Genomic DNA, 17,327 nt, shown 5'->3' on the forward strand with positions numbered 1-17,327 from the left:
GTCCGGAATGATAACGGCAAAACAGGTTTTATCGCTGTTTTATTGCGGCAAAGTGATATTGATCGGAATTCATGCGTCGTAATACATGTAGCTTATGACCCAAACTCAAAAAGTCAGGAATTACGGTGTTGTTCATCATTTGTCTTAAATCTTGGGTGTCTGTGCTAGTGCCACACATGACTTTCGATGTGCCGCTAGACGATGAAGTAGGCACGTTCTACGATCGTTCAATACAGTGAAAAAGAACAAAACCCGACTGGTTGTAAGACGTGCACGGGGATTCAATTAAAAATATTTGGATTAAACATAGAAATATTGTTCAGATTGTTCCTCTAGGGTCCAAGTTGGAAAAAAATAACCGCTCGCTCCATGTAAAATCTACCCGCTTCTGAAAAATCAAGATTGGGAAAAAAATTTTGCTCGCTCGCTCCCATCTTTTTTGAAAATTTTCCGAAGAACTGTTAATCAGTTTGGTATTTTCAAAATAATGAACAACTTGAAACATTATCTTATTAGTGTCTGCAGACTTAATGACCCTTCTACAGCTAAGGCCATAAAAACCCAATTAAATTCTTGGAGGACCACTGGATATAAAATTATATTAGAAATCAAAATAGACAAAAGGCCATAACTCAACTCAAAAATTGTGGAACCAGTCTGATTTTCAGGGGGACACAACTATGGTACCATAACATCATTCTGACCAAGTCTGGTCAAAATCCCCCCAGTAGTTTCTGAGGAGATGCGATAACGAGAAATTGTTAACGGACGGAAGGACGACGGACCACGGATGCAGAGTGATTTAATCAGCCCACCATCTGATGATGGTGGGCTTAAATATGTACTTTGGGTTCAATAAATTTGTCTCAAAATAGTCACTAAACTTTTGAAAGTGAATCAGTAAATTCTGTTTAAAATAATACGATGCAATGTGCTTTTGTTTAGATATATTCAACAAATATTAACAAAGTTGAAGTTGTTTTTATACAGAAATCGTGTTTTTCGCATGGCGTCTATTGTAATAGCAAAGGGGCTCGAATTATCTAATAAGTGGCAGGTTTGTGAGTTCTTATACATACAGCATTGGCGCGATTCAGAACACAAATTAAAGTATGTGTGTGTTTACGTTTGTTTACCCTCGCCACTAGGTAGGCCTATTCCCATATGGGCGAGAATAACTACATATAACATAATTATATAACTAACTTTATTATTTTTCTTTATTATGTCGTCATGTGCAGGTGTGTGCCATAATTCTCAATCCCGGTCAGTACACCAGAAGTGGATTGAGAATAAGGTTGGAAAATTTCCCACAATTTAGAATAAACATTTCTCATATGTGCTCGTCTTTAAATTTTTTGCCTGTAACTTTCAAACAAAACATAGTAGAAACATAAAATTTTCACAGAAAAAAAAACTAAGTTCTTAAATAACACCATGCAGAATTCTTATTACACTTGCGTTCATAACAAAGATGTAGATGAGGCCTCAAAGGGGGCAATTGATTCCATTAATATCTCAGTTAGTCCGAGTAGTTTTCCAGACCTTTCATTGCATAGTTGTAACCCTTCTCTAAAGGCAAACATTTCCGATTTCGATATTCAAAATTAAAACATAATTCTAAAGCGTGATGATGATTTAAAAAGTATATTTCAAGAATTTAACAAATACTAGATTTATAATACGCTCAATACTGTTACGTCTAATTATGTTTGAATGACGTTGAGCGAATTGGTAATATTACAAAAAAGAAATTAAGAACTTTTAATACAATTAACAACTATTTTCTTAAAAAAAAAACCCCAACAAGACCGGTCTCAGAATTGGTAGTATAACGCCCTGACCACTCGGGCATGGACACTGATGCTAAAAATTAGATTGATAGACGGTATCGTAGGTAAATCCCTGTCTATTTTGGTTCCTATTTTTAATCGCTGATTGAATGCCGTAGTTAAGTGAAAAGGTCGATTTTTTCTGACTTTCGTTGTTTTATTTTACTACTATCAGTATGTTTTTACTGTATCGTTTGTAAATGGGAGCATCAATTGACTGATGTTTATATACCTTCAAGGGGCCTCAGTTTCTGCGCATGCGCACTGTAACTGGAATTCACCTGCGGTTGACAATCTCTTTTTTAAACATTACATCAAAGTAAGTTAAAACAATCGGTAATGCTAGGTTTTCGCTGCTAGTTAAAGGCAACAAATGTCTAGATGATATGATATTGTTACCCAGATGTTTTACTGCAGCGTTAAGTCTATACAGTCAGCACAACATTTGAAAGGTCCGGAAAACTACTTGGGTCCGGAAACTACTGGGAAACCAGTATCTAATTCTGAAATTGAAATACTTTTAAAATATAAATATTAACTAACTCAATCTTTTATCAGATTGAAGACAGCAATTGCTGAGAGCAGATCCAGAAATATAATTTGAAACTATTTATTATAGTATTAGTTCAAATTAAAACACTTGGCACTTTGAAGTGTTAAAATTTGCGGTAAACGTTCCATAGGAAAGCGGAGTTTGCTGAGGGATTTTCAACTAACTGCGCCTTAGGCTAGTTGATATATGAAATTAAATACTACGTGACGCTTGCAGAACAATATCCAGACAGCTCCAAACAAGTTGAGTTGATTATATAACTCGTTTTATCAATCATTTCTCTCGAATCAAAAGCTAAGTAGCTCGATGATAATAGTTTATTTAATACATCGAGTTCAAACATACTTAAAGACTGATGCTGTGCTAGTGAATAAAATCTATAAGATTTGGAAGCATAAAACGCAACATAGCTCTAGTACAAAGAATCAAATCAAAGACTGAATCATGACTTGACTTAAACCTTTAAGGTATACTTTTTGTATTAATATCCCTCATGGTAAGCAAAATAAAATGTAACTGGTAAATAAAGGGCTCGCAGCACTGGACCTGCTAAGGTGAATCTTTAAAAATAACTTTATTGAGATCTACAGCTATATACATTCTTGTTATTTATACATGATTTATTAGCATCTTGCAGACAAAGAACAATACGCTCGTATTTTTCTTTTACGTCGACTCACTGTAATGGTCACTTTAACACTACATCTTCAACTTTGTCAGTTACCATCTCTTGTAGGTACTAGTGATGATAATCGGACAGCATTATGATAATCGATTAATCGGATATAATCGGAAGGCCTTCTGAGCGATTAATCGGAAAATAATCGGACTTTAACACTGAACCTTCTGTAACGTATTAACCATTAGCTCTCTTGACTAACTGTATTAGCATGTATTTAGAAGGAGTAATATAATTTGTGTGTGAAGTTTTAGCCCTTTTATGTACATATCAATGTGGCTAATTAAAAATTATCTTTTATTTATTGAGTATAATGTGGCATTTTTATATGATTTGCACCCAATCTCTGTGGGACTACAGGTGTCCTTGAGAAACTGACCATGCTGTCCGACCTAACACACCTCAATAAAAAATGTTATTTTTTTCCCTATTTGTACATTTTATTATCGGTTCAAACTTCAGTGCCCTCCAATATTTTATTTCAAATTTTCTATTTATAACTATTTCGTGTTTATAAAATCACACATCTACAGCTGCATATTAAAATATATATCTAGCAGCACAATGCTGATTGAAACTATGAATTAAATCAACCTACATTACTAACGTGGGAGGGGTACCGTTATTTGCGGTCTTTACGGCATAATCGGCAAAGGACAATCCCCATTTTTTAATTTTCTTTCACTGCTGCACCTTCACATATCTTGTAGAATCCAAACTACTTCCATACTGGTGGTATAGTCTTCCCTGGATAGGGGAATATAGTTTTGATTGCATTATTATTTTGATCGAATGCAGTATGCTTTGCCTCCGTTTTGAAGAGTGGAAAAGAAATGAACCTAAAGAGGAAATACCACCAAAAAAGATGCGTAACTTCCGAATAGGCTTAAAATTAGCATAAGTGTCAAATAATCGATTATGCAAGTTCATAATCGATGTCGGCGACTTTGGCTCATTAAATGATCGACAATCGATTGTCGGCGACAATCGGAACATCACTAGTAGGTACATATAAACATCAGACTCGTTCAAATAAGTAAATAGAATTTGGCCTTGTAATATTAAAGACATTCGTACTCTAGTACGCTAGTTTTTACATTAATTCCGCCTTGCTACATGCAGTTTGTGGTGAACAAAGCCTATATCCATATATTATGATCGAAAGTAATAGTATTTTTTTCCTTACTGTTAGGTTAAATGGTTTCCCTACATATTTATAGATGACATAGTTATTTGCCATCCTGTAAAAAGTTATATTGTTCTATCACGAACACCTTTTTTTAATTTCTTCGGCAACAACCTTTATGTTATCTTTGTCTTTCTGAGCGAAGGCATCGATAAACATTAATGATGAATCCGCCGCCCGAGATGTTGCATTTCTTTCTTTATCATCCTTCTTCCAGTGCAGCAGAATTACTATAAGACTTTTATGTTTAGCACCTGGAATAAACAATATATTCATGAAAATGTAAATTAAAAACATCTCTGAACACACACACACATGCACGCACCCCCCCCCCCCCCCCCCCCACACACACACCAACACACATATAACTTTAGGACGGCCAGCACATATTCATAGACCCTCGCTAGGTATGTGTATGTTTTTGACAACACAGAAAATGACGTCACTCGACCTTCAGCTAAGTAGAAAGTAGAAATGCTAAACTTGAAAACGAAAGCCGCATTTTGATTCGTAGATAGTCAGGGGTCACCCCGTCTAAATGTATGCGCGTGGACTTCTTCTTTTTTTTGCTATTGGGGAGCCAATTTTCAGCACTTTATTACGAATTGAAATTACCTGGGCTTTAGTACAGCATGTCAGCTTTTAATCTAAGAAAAAGTATTTGAGCTCTGGATAAACACAAATCCCACAGGGGTCCGAAACGGACCAAGGGTACATTGATAATTTTGGAACTTCATCAAATCGCTCAAAATGTCATTTTTGATGTTGTCTGAGAGTGTCAGTATATGCCTCAAATGTAAGATATAACCGTATTTGAAAGCTGCAGACCTAGACATTTCAGAAATATTTTCAAAATAAGTTTCGTGTAATAAATGTTGTTTCTACGGAAGCGTGAAAGGGCCATCAGATGCTAATACGTTTTAGTACATTAAGGCTGCGGAAAGGACATAGCTAGGTTAGCGATAAAATATTTTATAAAATGCTTTAAACTAAAACTTAACAGACTACAGTGACAATTAAATTCTAAATAATCAAATAACAATATTCATTACGCCCCTTTGAGACAAATAACGTCAGAATTACGTCCCTTTATACTGACGTCGCCTCATAACCATAGTAACGTCACGTTACATTTGTATGTACACTCACCGATAATCATACCATAAATCATTTATGTAAAAATGTAAAGCGTATCTAAAATCATTTATGTAAAATATAAAGCATATATTAAGTCATAATGTAAAAATGTATATACGTATGTGTTAAAATATCAGCTGCAAACATAATAATATTGCAAAAGATGTGAATAATATATGAAATGTTAAGATTTTTTGATAAATTCCTATCTGCTTCAATGTTCTTTACATTTTTACATGGATATTTTTAGGTATGCTTTATATTCTTACATCAATGTTTATGCTTTACAGTTGGCGTTTGCAATATGACTTCTTCTCGGCGATATATGACCATTTTGTGTCGATTCGTCGTAAAACCCAACTCACTCACTCACTATCTGTTTTAAAAACGATAAAATATTTCCGACTGAAACTTTTTCAAATAACTGCAAAGATTGAACGCGTTGTGAAGAAAAGTCCACACTAAACAATTTTGAAAGAAGACTACTCACGGAACATCAACCAAAGTTTCATCAACTACTAACAAATGGTTTCAGATGAGATATCGTTTAAAGAAGTGTGGACGGTCGGTTGAACGATCACAAAACCTCACTGTGAGCTCTTCGGCAAAAGTCTAACAGGAAAGAAACCACGTTAAAGAAAGCAACTTCCCATACCATACAATAAAGTCATCATGACATAATATACAGTTAAAGACGTACAACACCTAATTTAAATGATCTTTGTTTTTTTTTCCTTGTTAACGTCATTTTTCAATAGTATTTCAGTTAGGTAACGGCGGACAGTTAATCTTACCAGTGGTGCTTGATTCTATACCAGTAAAAACCTGTTCTCCACAAATAACTTCCAACTTCTCACATGAATCAGAGGTAGAGGCCAAATGATATCGGACGCAAAACAAATCGATCGTCACGGAGAACACACGCCCCGCCCGAAGAGCGAACTCACGAACTATAGTTCCGTAGATCTATGGTCTTCCTATTTATCTAAGCAGGCGGGTGTCGACATTAAATTTTGTAAATACTTACTGTCAATATGTTCGAGAGAGTATCTTATATCTGTATCAATCCTGGAATAATGCCAACATAATACGATTAGAGGCTGTTTCTTTGACACGAAAGTCTGCCGATATGTGTTCTCAATAGTAACAACTATATCATCTTCCTTCAGATAAGGTTTAAGTTTATTAATGAATTCTTTTGTTCCCTCCAAATTCCATCTGTCATAGATAGTTACATGCGTCACTAAATAAAATAAGTTAATAAATCATGTTATTTTGTGTTTTATGCTACAGTTCGATTACATCTTTATGTATTGAAAGCTCATTCTCCTATATACATTTGTAAATGTTTGACAACTATTGAAATTTTTCCAACAAGATATTTGTTTCTTTTAACCTTATTCAAGTATGAATGATACTTCTTAGTCAAATAATGGTAATTGCAATGTCCAGCTTACGGAAACTGATTTATAGTGATGCGATGTCATACGTTTACAAGACGTTTACAGCGTGTAAGATTTCAATATTTGTTTCAATATGCATTTCAGATGTCAATAGTTCACTGCAAGCAGGCCACAAAATATAACCTTACATGTTGATAAGAACCTGTAAAGAAATTTTTACACATTTTAAATATGTAGATTTACCTGTAACAAACTACGGCGCTGTGTTTCTTCAGCGGCAATCCTTAATTTGCTATCCCAGCTGTTTGGTATCTTGCTTCCATGCAAAAATGCATGGCTTAAAATACACTCGTTCATATTACGTTTTGCTTTTTTGCACATTATTTCATTAATTATTCATCTTTTTTGATAAAAGCAAGGATGAATATCCAACAGGAAAAGCAACAGTTCAAGAACGCAATTCATAGCAATGCATACATGGACGTGCGCATGCGCATCCACATCTTGCTAACAGACAGACGAAACAAATAGAGGATGAAACGGTCAATGGAAGTTTAGTATGAATGTTACTTCTTTTGTGTAAATTTGGCAGATTAATAAGAATAGACTTACAAACAAGAAGGCTAAGATGGCCCTAGGTCGCGTATCTGAGTAACACACCATAACAGTGTAAACATGTTTGACCTAGTGACCAAAGTGTTGACACCAAATGACCCAGTTCCAACTCGTCCATGTTATCAAGGAGATAAACATTCTGACCAAGTTCTATGAAGATGAAAAATGTGGCCTCTAGAGTGTAAACAAGATATTTCTTCGATGGCCTAATGACCTAGTTTTTGATCCAATCTGACCCAATTTTTAACCGATAAACGACAAGACTGGTGACATTACCATCAATGTGTCTGACAATTTAGTTACGTCAACTCACACGCACGCACTTTTTAGTGATGCGATGTCATACGTTTACACGAACGTGTAAGATTTCAATATTTGTTTCAATATGCATCTAAGATGTCAATATTTAGTTCAATGCAAGCAATTCACTAAATTAAACCTTACACGTAAATCTGAACCTGTAAAGCTATTTCACACATTCAAAATGTGTAGATTTACCTGTAACAAACTACACACTATTTCAGCCGGCGCTGTGTTTCTACAGCGGCTATCCTCTGTTTGCTAACCAACTGCTTGGTATCTTGCTTCCAAATTAAAATGCGTGACTAAAATACTGCTTAAGCCGGTGCTAGGGGGCGTTGGCAGTGTTGCATTTCCATTACTGCTCATGAACAGACTAAATCAAACGGAGTCTGCTATTTTCACTCTTTGCATTGTTCTCGGCGCTTCCGAGGGATCTACTTTCCAGTTTATATTAAAATACACTCATTCACAATGTTTGCTTGTTTGAAGTATCCTTCTATTCTTATAAAAGAAAGGATATATATCCGACAGGAAAAGCCACAGTCCAAGAACGCAATCCACAGACAGGCGAAACAAATTGAGGGCGAAACGAACAATGAATATTACGTTTTTTGTGTATATCTGGCAGTTAAACAAACAAACAAACAAACAAATCCAAAAGGGAATGCATATCTTCAAACAGCCTCCCCAAACCGCAACTCACAGCACTCAGGCCGGCAAACGACCAGACACACGAGGTCAAAACAACAATTACTGGAACACAGTGGAGCACCGCATTGGAACGGTCAGTGGCAAAAACCAGAGAAACTAAAACCTTATCATGGCGTGCACTTAACATTACTCTTACACCAACAATGTTTCAAAATCACGGGACAGAATAAATAAAAGTAATCCGTGCAATGTTAAACACCAACAAAAGCAATGGCAACAGAAGACATGGCATGTAAAACACATGTTCTTTTTAATTTTTAAAAAGCAAACCTTAAGGACAGAAAACGCATGTGCTCAAAACCTTTGCAGAAGAAAAAGCATCACGAAAAACACCATTAACGACCCGACGTAATAAGGGTTAGAAGACAGATATCAAAACAGTTCAGTGGTTGAATTTAAAACTGTAAATCATACAATTCTTTCTCTCTTCAAACAACAAAAGGATGCAGTGTATCTCAGAACAGATAGGTCATAACCTCTTTTAATAAACTAAATACAGCTGGAAAATTACCATGATCTAAGGCTGTGTTCTTTGAATGTGGCTGTTCCTGTTGGAGTTTTGTCCATGCCTTTTTTTAAGTTAGTAAACTACATCCCTATAAAAAATCAGGCTTTGAAATACCTTCTCTCAGAAATGTACTATTTAATTACTACACAATTCTTAAACGAAATCTGAATTACGATTGTAAAATTAGCAAAATATTTACAAAATTTATAATAACGGGTAGCCTTGCTGAAGAAGTTTATTTGTAATAAACTGATTACGTTCATTGTTCATTGAGATGTTAAACATGACATCAGTGTGACAAACCGAATTAACTGAGAAACAATATTTGGAAAGATATAGCCTAGGGCACATCTCCGCAAATAGCGAAATTTATTTAGTGCTAGGGTTGAAATATTTAACAAGAGGGCCATGATGGCCCTATACCGCTCACCTGGTTAAATGGTTGCTATTTGCATTTAAGCTTGACCCCGGGGTATTGATTTGAACAAACTTGATGGAGATCCACTAGGCAATGCTACACACCATATATCTAAGCTCTAGGCCTTCTAGTTTATTTCTAGACAATTTTTGGAAGATTTTCCTATGTACAATCAAGTAACCCCTGGGGACGGGGTCAATTTGACGCCGGGGGTCATGATTTGAAAAATGTTTGTAGAGGTCCTCTAGGCAATGCTACATATCAAATATCTAAGATCTAGGCCTTCTGGTTTATTTTTAGCAAATTTATGAAGATTTCCCTATGTACAATCAAGTAACCCCTGGGACTGGGTCAATTTGACCCTGGGCGGTCAAGATTTGAACAAATTTTGTAGAGGTCCACTAGGCAATGCTACATGTTAAATATCTAAGCTCTAGGCCTTCTGGTTTGATTTTAGATAATTTTGAAGATTTTTTTTTGTGTACAATAAAGTGACCCATGGGGCGGGGTCAATTTGGACCCGGGGGTCATGATTTGAACAAATTTTGTAGAAGTCTACATGTCAAATATCTAGGCTTTCTGGTTTATTTTTAGACAATTTTTAAAGATTTTCCGATGTAAAATCAAGTGACCCCTGGGGCGGGGTCAATTTTACCCTGGGGGTCATAATTTGAACAAATTTTGTAGAGGTCCACCAGGTAACGCTACATATTAAATATCTAAGCTCTAGGCCTTCTGGTTTATTTTTAGAAACTTTTTGAAAATTTTCCTATGTAAAATCAAGTGACCCCTGGGGCGGGGTCACTTTTGACCCCGGGGGTCATTATTTGAACAAATTTTGTAAAGGTCCACTAGGCAATGTTACATGTCATATATCTAAGCTCTAGGCCTTCTGGTTTATTTTTATTTTTTAAAAAATGAAGATTTTCCTATAGAAATCTATGTAAAAACAAGTGACCCCTGGGACGTGGTCTTTAGTAGAAGTCCACTAGGTAATGTTACATGTCAAATATCTAAGCTCTAGGGCTTCTGGTTTTTGAGAAGATTTTCCCATGTAAAATCATATGACCCCCTCCTGACCCCGGGGTCATGATTTGAATAAAATTGGTAGAGGTCCACTAGGGAATACTTCACACCAAATATCTAAGCTCTAGGGCTTCTGGATTTTGAGAAGAATATTTTTTAAAGTTTTTCCCTTCGGTTGCCATGGCAACTAGAGTTCTGCATGGAATTCAATTCTTTGAATCATCTTTATTGAGCTTCACCCAAGGAACATTTCTGTGAAGTTTGGATGAAATTGGCCTAGCGGTTTATGAGGAGATGTCGTTTAAAGTAAAAGTTTACGGACGGACGATGAACGACGGGCGGTGAGTGATCACAATAGCTCACCCTGAGCCTTTGGCTCAGGTGAGCTAAAAAGGCTTAAAATGTTTGTCTTAGCTTTCAAATACAAAATGACCCTATCAGATTACCTACCCCTTTCGCTTGTGCTGTTCTTCCTTTTGTATTCACGAGGCTCTGTATAAAAGAAGAAATTGATACAGTTAACAATGGATAATTACAATGCCTGGCATACAAAAACTAGAGACGGTCCATTTAGAGGTTTTTACCTGCAATTAAACGATATGACATTATCACTAATGTGTCTGACAATTTAGCTTGTCTTACTTTTCATTATCCTAATTCCATAATGAAATATCCTTTACCTTATTTTTTTTCTACTTTACTGTTTATTCAAATAAGATATCTTTAAAAATTATCAACTTTTAAACTGAATGAAATGATAATCCGCCATTAATGTAAATGTTTTTGTTGTTATTTAGGGAGAGGACCTATATAAGTTCTCTTTCGTTCTTATCCCTTTCGTATTTGTGTTAAATATGTATACTTGTAAAAATTTAAATTGATGTATTTTCGAAATAAATATGTTTAAACTAATTTAGATTTTTCATCTCTTTCACATACGCACGCACGTTTTATAGTGACTGCGATTTCATATATGTACGCGTACGTATAAGTGTGTGTGTGTGTTCGGGTTTAACGTCTTTTTCAACAATTTTTCAGTCATAGATTTCAATATTTGTTTCAATATGAATCCGAGTCGTCAGCATCCGATTTAAGTTCATTGCAAGCTGATCACAAAATACAAAATAGCGTTAAAATGTACCTGTAGAACAATCTCACACATTCTAAATATGAAGGTTTACCTTCAACAAACCACAGTTCTCAATTAGCTAACCAAGTGTTTGGCATATCGCTTCTGTGCAAAAATGCATGTCCGAAAATACGCTCGTTCATACAAGCCTTTGCTTGCTCGTAGTTTATCTTGTTCATTATACTAAATAAAGTTAATGGTAGATTTCCCGGACGCACAGCACCCCAACCAGCCTTAGGTCCATCCATCGCAAAGTGGGTCCGCAACAAAAATAAAATTTGAAAGATATAGTTGCCAGGTTATTCCAAATATCCAATATCAAAACAAGAGAAAAAGTCACAGTTCTAGAAAACAGTCCGTATCAATGCAAGGATGGACACTCGCGCGTACACTGAAACAGACACACCAAGACAGACGAAACAAAATGGGTCAAAACGAACAATTCAAGAAACAAAACAGGGCCATTTTCGTACCCGTCACCATTCTGTATAAAACGATATCAAAAACAACTATTCTTATCTATACAGCTTACCGATATTATCATGCTCTGCTTTTGTACAAGAAAGTCCCATTTTCCTACAACAAAATAAAAAATTAGTTGATGAAAAGAATAAAAAAAACCCAGTTAATATGGGCATATCCTTTTTCACTTTTCCTTGAAAATCGTGACTCGGATTGCGTAACAGCAATAAAATTACGATGGCTGTGCGTTTTGTAATTCGTATATATGTCACGTGAGATGATGCCCCACCAAGTAACATATTTTCAAGGGAATGACATGTCATAGTACTATCCGACCAGGGATACCTGACAGTGACGTCATATTGTGTTTACCTTCCAATGTTTACTAATAAGCTTTGATAGTGTGGCAGTTGAGTCTAGTAAGTCAAGGGGTGTTCATAGATAATCCATCATATATTCGTTGTAATGCAAATATTGGATTTACCTTTATTGGAAAATTAACAGTGTCGATTGTATTGAGGTCATCGGCCACATTATCAGTTTATTAATACTAATAAATTTGATAATGCGGCAGTTGACCTCAATACTATCGACACTGTTTATTTTCCAATACAGGTAAAACCAATAATTGCTTTACAATAGATCTGTGACGGATTATCTTTGAACATCCCTGCACTTATTGGACTCAACTGCCATATTATCAAAGCTTATTAGTACCTTATATATTGTACTAGGTTATGATTATGTATCTTGACCTGTAGCCTGCATGAAAACGTAGTCTAGAGGATAACGACGTTGTCGTAGTAATCGAAAGGCACCGAGTTCGAATCCGGTCGGCAGATCTTTTTTCCCGTACGTTGTTTTCTTATTCAATTGTATACTTGTCTTGATTTTCTAGTGCTTCACGAATTATGCGTACAGAATTAATTGTGTAGAAAACGTTCGTCATTTCACTCCACATCAAATGGTTATTGAACACGTTTTCAATTGTAACGAGCTTAAGAAGAATAACAAGTCTAAAACAAAAATGACTGACGGTGAGACAGGCATATGTTGCATTAACATTTGGTATATTTCATAATATATATGATTGAAAAAAAAATCAAAAACAAAACCACATATAAAAACAACATTTTTCCAAATCAATTTTGCTACAAAAAATTCATATATATATATATCGTTTACCACTGGCTTCGAACTAGCATACCCTGCGTGACAAGTAACCAACACATCCACTGGGCCATACCTTACCTAGAGTTTATCATTTGACAAGGACATATTTCTGTCTATAATAAATATACATCCGCTTTGGGATATACCATGGTTATTTATAATTTGTATTATATGTCATAACTAACTATACCTCTATATGCAAGTCCAAATCTATAGAATTATTTTCTTCCAGGAGTTTGTCTACGCCATTCGTTTTTGTTAAAGTTTTTGAAATTTCTGTAATTCTCTCCATTACTTCATCCAATTTTACTTTCTCCTAATTTTGTCTTTTGGCAGTTTCTGTGATATGAAGGCTTCTTACCTCAAATCCCTCTCTCAATTCCATTTTGTTTAGTTCTGCCTGTTGTTTTGTCATCTAGAGAAAGCCTTTTATTTTAGTCGGGGGCCCCAAGCCACTTTTCATGGAATTGCGCTCGGTGTATCATTGAAGGCTCCGTGCACATCTGTGTATGTTTCTTAAATTGCTTTTTGGTATAATGTTGAATTATGTTCAACCATAAGCTAGTTTGTTTTAGGTTTAACACCATTTTTCAACAGTTTTTCAGTTATGTAACGGCGGGCAGTTAGTTAACCTAACCAGTGTTCCTTGATTCTGCAAGTAACTGCCAACTTCCCCACATGAAGTAGAGATGGAGGACGATTGATTTCAGGCAAAATGTCTTTTACCAAATCGTCACTGAGAACATACGTCCCGCCCGGGATGATTTTAACTCAGAACTCTTAGTTGTATCATCATTATAAGGTCCTCTCCAAATTTTGTTCAATTTAAGGTCAGCAATAGTAATAAATAAAGATACTTTTTAATGACCTAAGCTCATGCACCGCTTAGATAGATGAGCAATATCTATTAAGATGTCATTAACTATCCGGCTTAGGTAAGTTAATTTATTTTACAGTACTTCTGTCATCATGCAATATAGTTATATTATACGAGTATTACTAGAACGATTTTCAAAAAGTTCATGTGGGACAAAAAAGTAGGTCACTAGGTTGAAGTGTGTCTTTAAATCACGGTTCTGCCAGTACAAAGGAATGAAATCATAACAATGTTTGAAGGAGTAATATATTTTATTTACACCAGCAGCGGTATTAAAATAGAAAAAGTGGAAGCTCCACATGTCGCTCAACACGACAATTTATTTATTTGGGTTTTATGGCGCACCAACACAGTATATACTAGGTTATATGGCGCCAAACAGGACTACAAATTTTGGTTCCACATCTCACTTACATCTAAATAAAAACATGAGGTATGGAATCAAAATTTGTATACCTGCTGGAATCACAGAGTTACTGCAAAACCAAGTGTTAAGACGCTATTATATGCAAGGGTAAGGCAGTGGTTCCAATTCTTTTCATACACAGATCGTCCCAGGACCACATGGGGCTCAACACGATAACACGACAAAGATGAAAATGTTCGGTTCATCTGAGCTTGTTAATGGACGGTAATGGAAACGCATGCTACCTCCTAGCTCCGCGTTGAGCTGAACATTTACACATCTTTCATATACCATAAACAGCAGATGTGTTCATATGGCGGTGCACGTGGAACCTTCAATGATACGCGGCGCATGGGGACCGAGACAGAATTATACTGTAAACTTTTCTGCTAAGCTACCAATTATAAAAAATATGGAATCATTATCCTGCAGCAGAAACTAGGTATCATACTATCAAATATTATCATACAACTATTAAACAGGTCTAAACGAGATAATGAGCCACGTACCTGTGGTTTAGATGCTGGTATGCTTTAGACTAGTATGATACAGTCTGAAAATATATTAATATTGGAGATCGTCAGTATATACATTCCATTATAAATAATTTGTTTGTTTGTTTTGGGATTAACGCCGTTTTTCAACAGTATTTTAGTCATGTAACGGCGGGCAGTTAACCTAACCAGTGTTCCTGGATTCTGTACCAGTACAAACCTGTTCTCCGCAAGTAACTGCCAACTTCCCCACATGAATCAGAGGTTGAGGACTAATGATTTCAGACACAATGTCGTTTATCAAATAGTCACGGAGAACATACGCCCCGCCCCAGAATCGAACTCACGACCCTGCGATCCGTAGACCAACGCTCTTACCTACTGAGCTAAACGGGCGGGCTCCATTATAAAGAAAGATTTACAAATTGATATATTGTTAACAAAACATAGCAAATAAAGAGTTTACATTATAACGATATATGAGGTTCACCATACTTAAAAACCAATAACATCCTCTTCAAAATTCAAATCTAAACTTAATATGCATTATCGTGTGCCTTTTTGTAGTTGATTTTATTGATACGCGGATATTATACGTTTTTTCATCAACAAATAATACATTGTATTACAAATGGAAGTGAGCAGTTAGCATTGACCGAAGCGGAGTTGAGACATCACGCTGTTCTATCTGTAAACTGCATATGAACCGAAACATCAGGTATTGTTATTTACCCGTAATATTACACTAGCTACTGCAGTTATACGCTCGGCTATTAAAGGATTTTCTATGCTAATATTTCATGACCAGACTCAGTCAAACAATCGACAATTATCTTGCTTCGGTCAATAATAGGATCCATTCTTTGCAGAAAAGAAAAGTTGCCACCTTCAGTTTATAACATTTCGTCAACACCTTAAACATTATTACTTCGTTACATATAATTTAGTGCGCTTCACTGGAATAATATTTATTAAGGAAGGAATGTTGATTAATTCACGCTCTGGCTGGTGGATTTAGTGACGCTCTGCCCTGTATAATTCAACCAGACATTACGTTTACTTGGTTGTGGACGGGTGAACGACTTCAAGTGCATGACTTGACATTTGCTCAGTTCCATCACACTAAATTCAAGTTGAACATTAAGTTTAGTCTGGTCAAGTATTTCTTTAATGTTTTTTTTTGTTTTTTTTTTTAAATTTGGTTTTTACGGTATACAGTAACAGTATAGGTTATATGGCGCCAAACAGATTAAGAAGTTTTGTTTCACATTTAAATCGAAATAAAATATAAAGTATAAAATCAAATCTTTTATACGTTCTGGAATAACAGTACAGCAAAACCTGCAAAGAATTCAAACCCTGTAAGTCACTTCATACGATCACGCAAAGGTGAGGTACTGTTTGAATGTATTCATGACTATAAATCAAACCGACGTTTACATTAAAAAATCTTGAAAAATGCCTATCTATTGATGGTTACTGTTCATTCCACATGTTAAAGCATAGCAAAAGTTCCTTCTAGGGCAGATCTATATAAATATATAATGGTCATCTTGTAAAATTTTGGTTGCAATGCCTGTTTTTTACTGCCAAAAAATGTCAAGCAGGTATTTACGCTAGTTCTTATTTAACATAAATGGTTAAATCCAACAACAAATTGAATTTGTTACCACTTTTAGTTGAGTAAATTAATACGGCAATAAGACATTGACCCGGTCAATCCGTTATGATTCGATGCGTGAATTTGTTGCACATAATTAGAGGGTCGCAATGGGGTTTGTTTTCACATATTAACCATGCATTTGAAGATAACAATAATATTTAGTTGTTTACGTGTAAATTTGCTGATATATGTCTACCTGTTTGTATATATGTTATGTTCTTCAAGAATGGAGGAAATAAAAGAATCAGTTAACCATCCTCGTGAACACATCTGCGGATGTCTCTAAATTGTTTTTTGTACTTTTAGCATGTGTAAATGTTGAGTTCTGCTCAACCCGGGGCTAGAGGGCGTGGTAGCATGCATTTTAACTACCGTCCATGAACAGGCTCAATCAAACCGAGCCTGCAACGTTTTCGTTTTTGTTGTGTAGAGCGACCTGTGGAGTTTCCACTTTTTCTATTTTAGTAATATGTAATCCATGGACGCGTTCAGTCAGAGAGTCGCCTCAATTAGGAAAGAATAGTTTTAACGTCAGAGGTTATTTCTAAGGTCACGGAGTTTGACTGGCCAGCTTGTAATGACAACAGCTTTCGATATCAGTAGCTCAGTCAAGTGTGACTTACCAAACTATAATATTCCTTCTCAAGAGAAGGAACAATACAAAACAAAGACAAATATCAAACAGGCAATGCCACGTACCAAAAACGCAGCCTCCCCAAAACACCCACAGCACGCAGACGCGTGCACCACAA

General features: G+C 35.7%; 1 protein-coding gene across 1 annotated transcript; it reads right to left on the bottom strand.

Annotated features, from left to right (window-relative positions):
* Positions 1 to 2,539: 2,539 nt before the first annotated feature.
* Positions 2,540 to 15,307, bottom strand: LOC128554840 (uncharacterized). The gene is made up of 5 exons (XM_053536151.1): positions 14,928 to 15,307; positions 12,033 to 12,076; positions 10,822 to 10,863; positions 6,415 to 6,630; positions 2,540 to 4,504 (listed from the first exon to the last, which is right to left on the bottom strand). The coding sequence occupies exons 2-5, from the start codon at positions 12,070 to 12,072 to the stop codon at positions 4,329 to 4,331; spliced, it is 474 nt and encodes a 157-aa protein (XP_053392126.1). The 5' UTR covers positions 12,073 to 12,076; positions 14,928 to 15,307; the 3' UTR covers positions 2,540 to 4,328.
* Positions 15,308 to 17,327: the final 2,020 nt, after the last annotated feature.

Source organism: Mercenaria mercenaria, unplaced genomic scaffold, assembly GCF_021730395.1.
Source record: "Mercenaria mercenaria strain notata unplaced genomic scaffold, MADL_Memer_1 contig_797, whole genome shotgun sequence".
Classification (NCBI taxonomy): domain Eukaryota; kingdom Metazoa; phylum Mollusca; class Bivalvia; order Venerida; family Veneridae; genus Mercenaria; species Mercenaria mercenaria.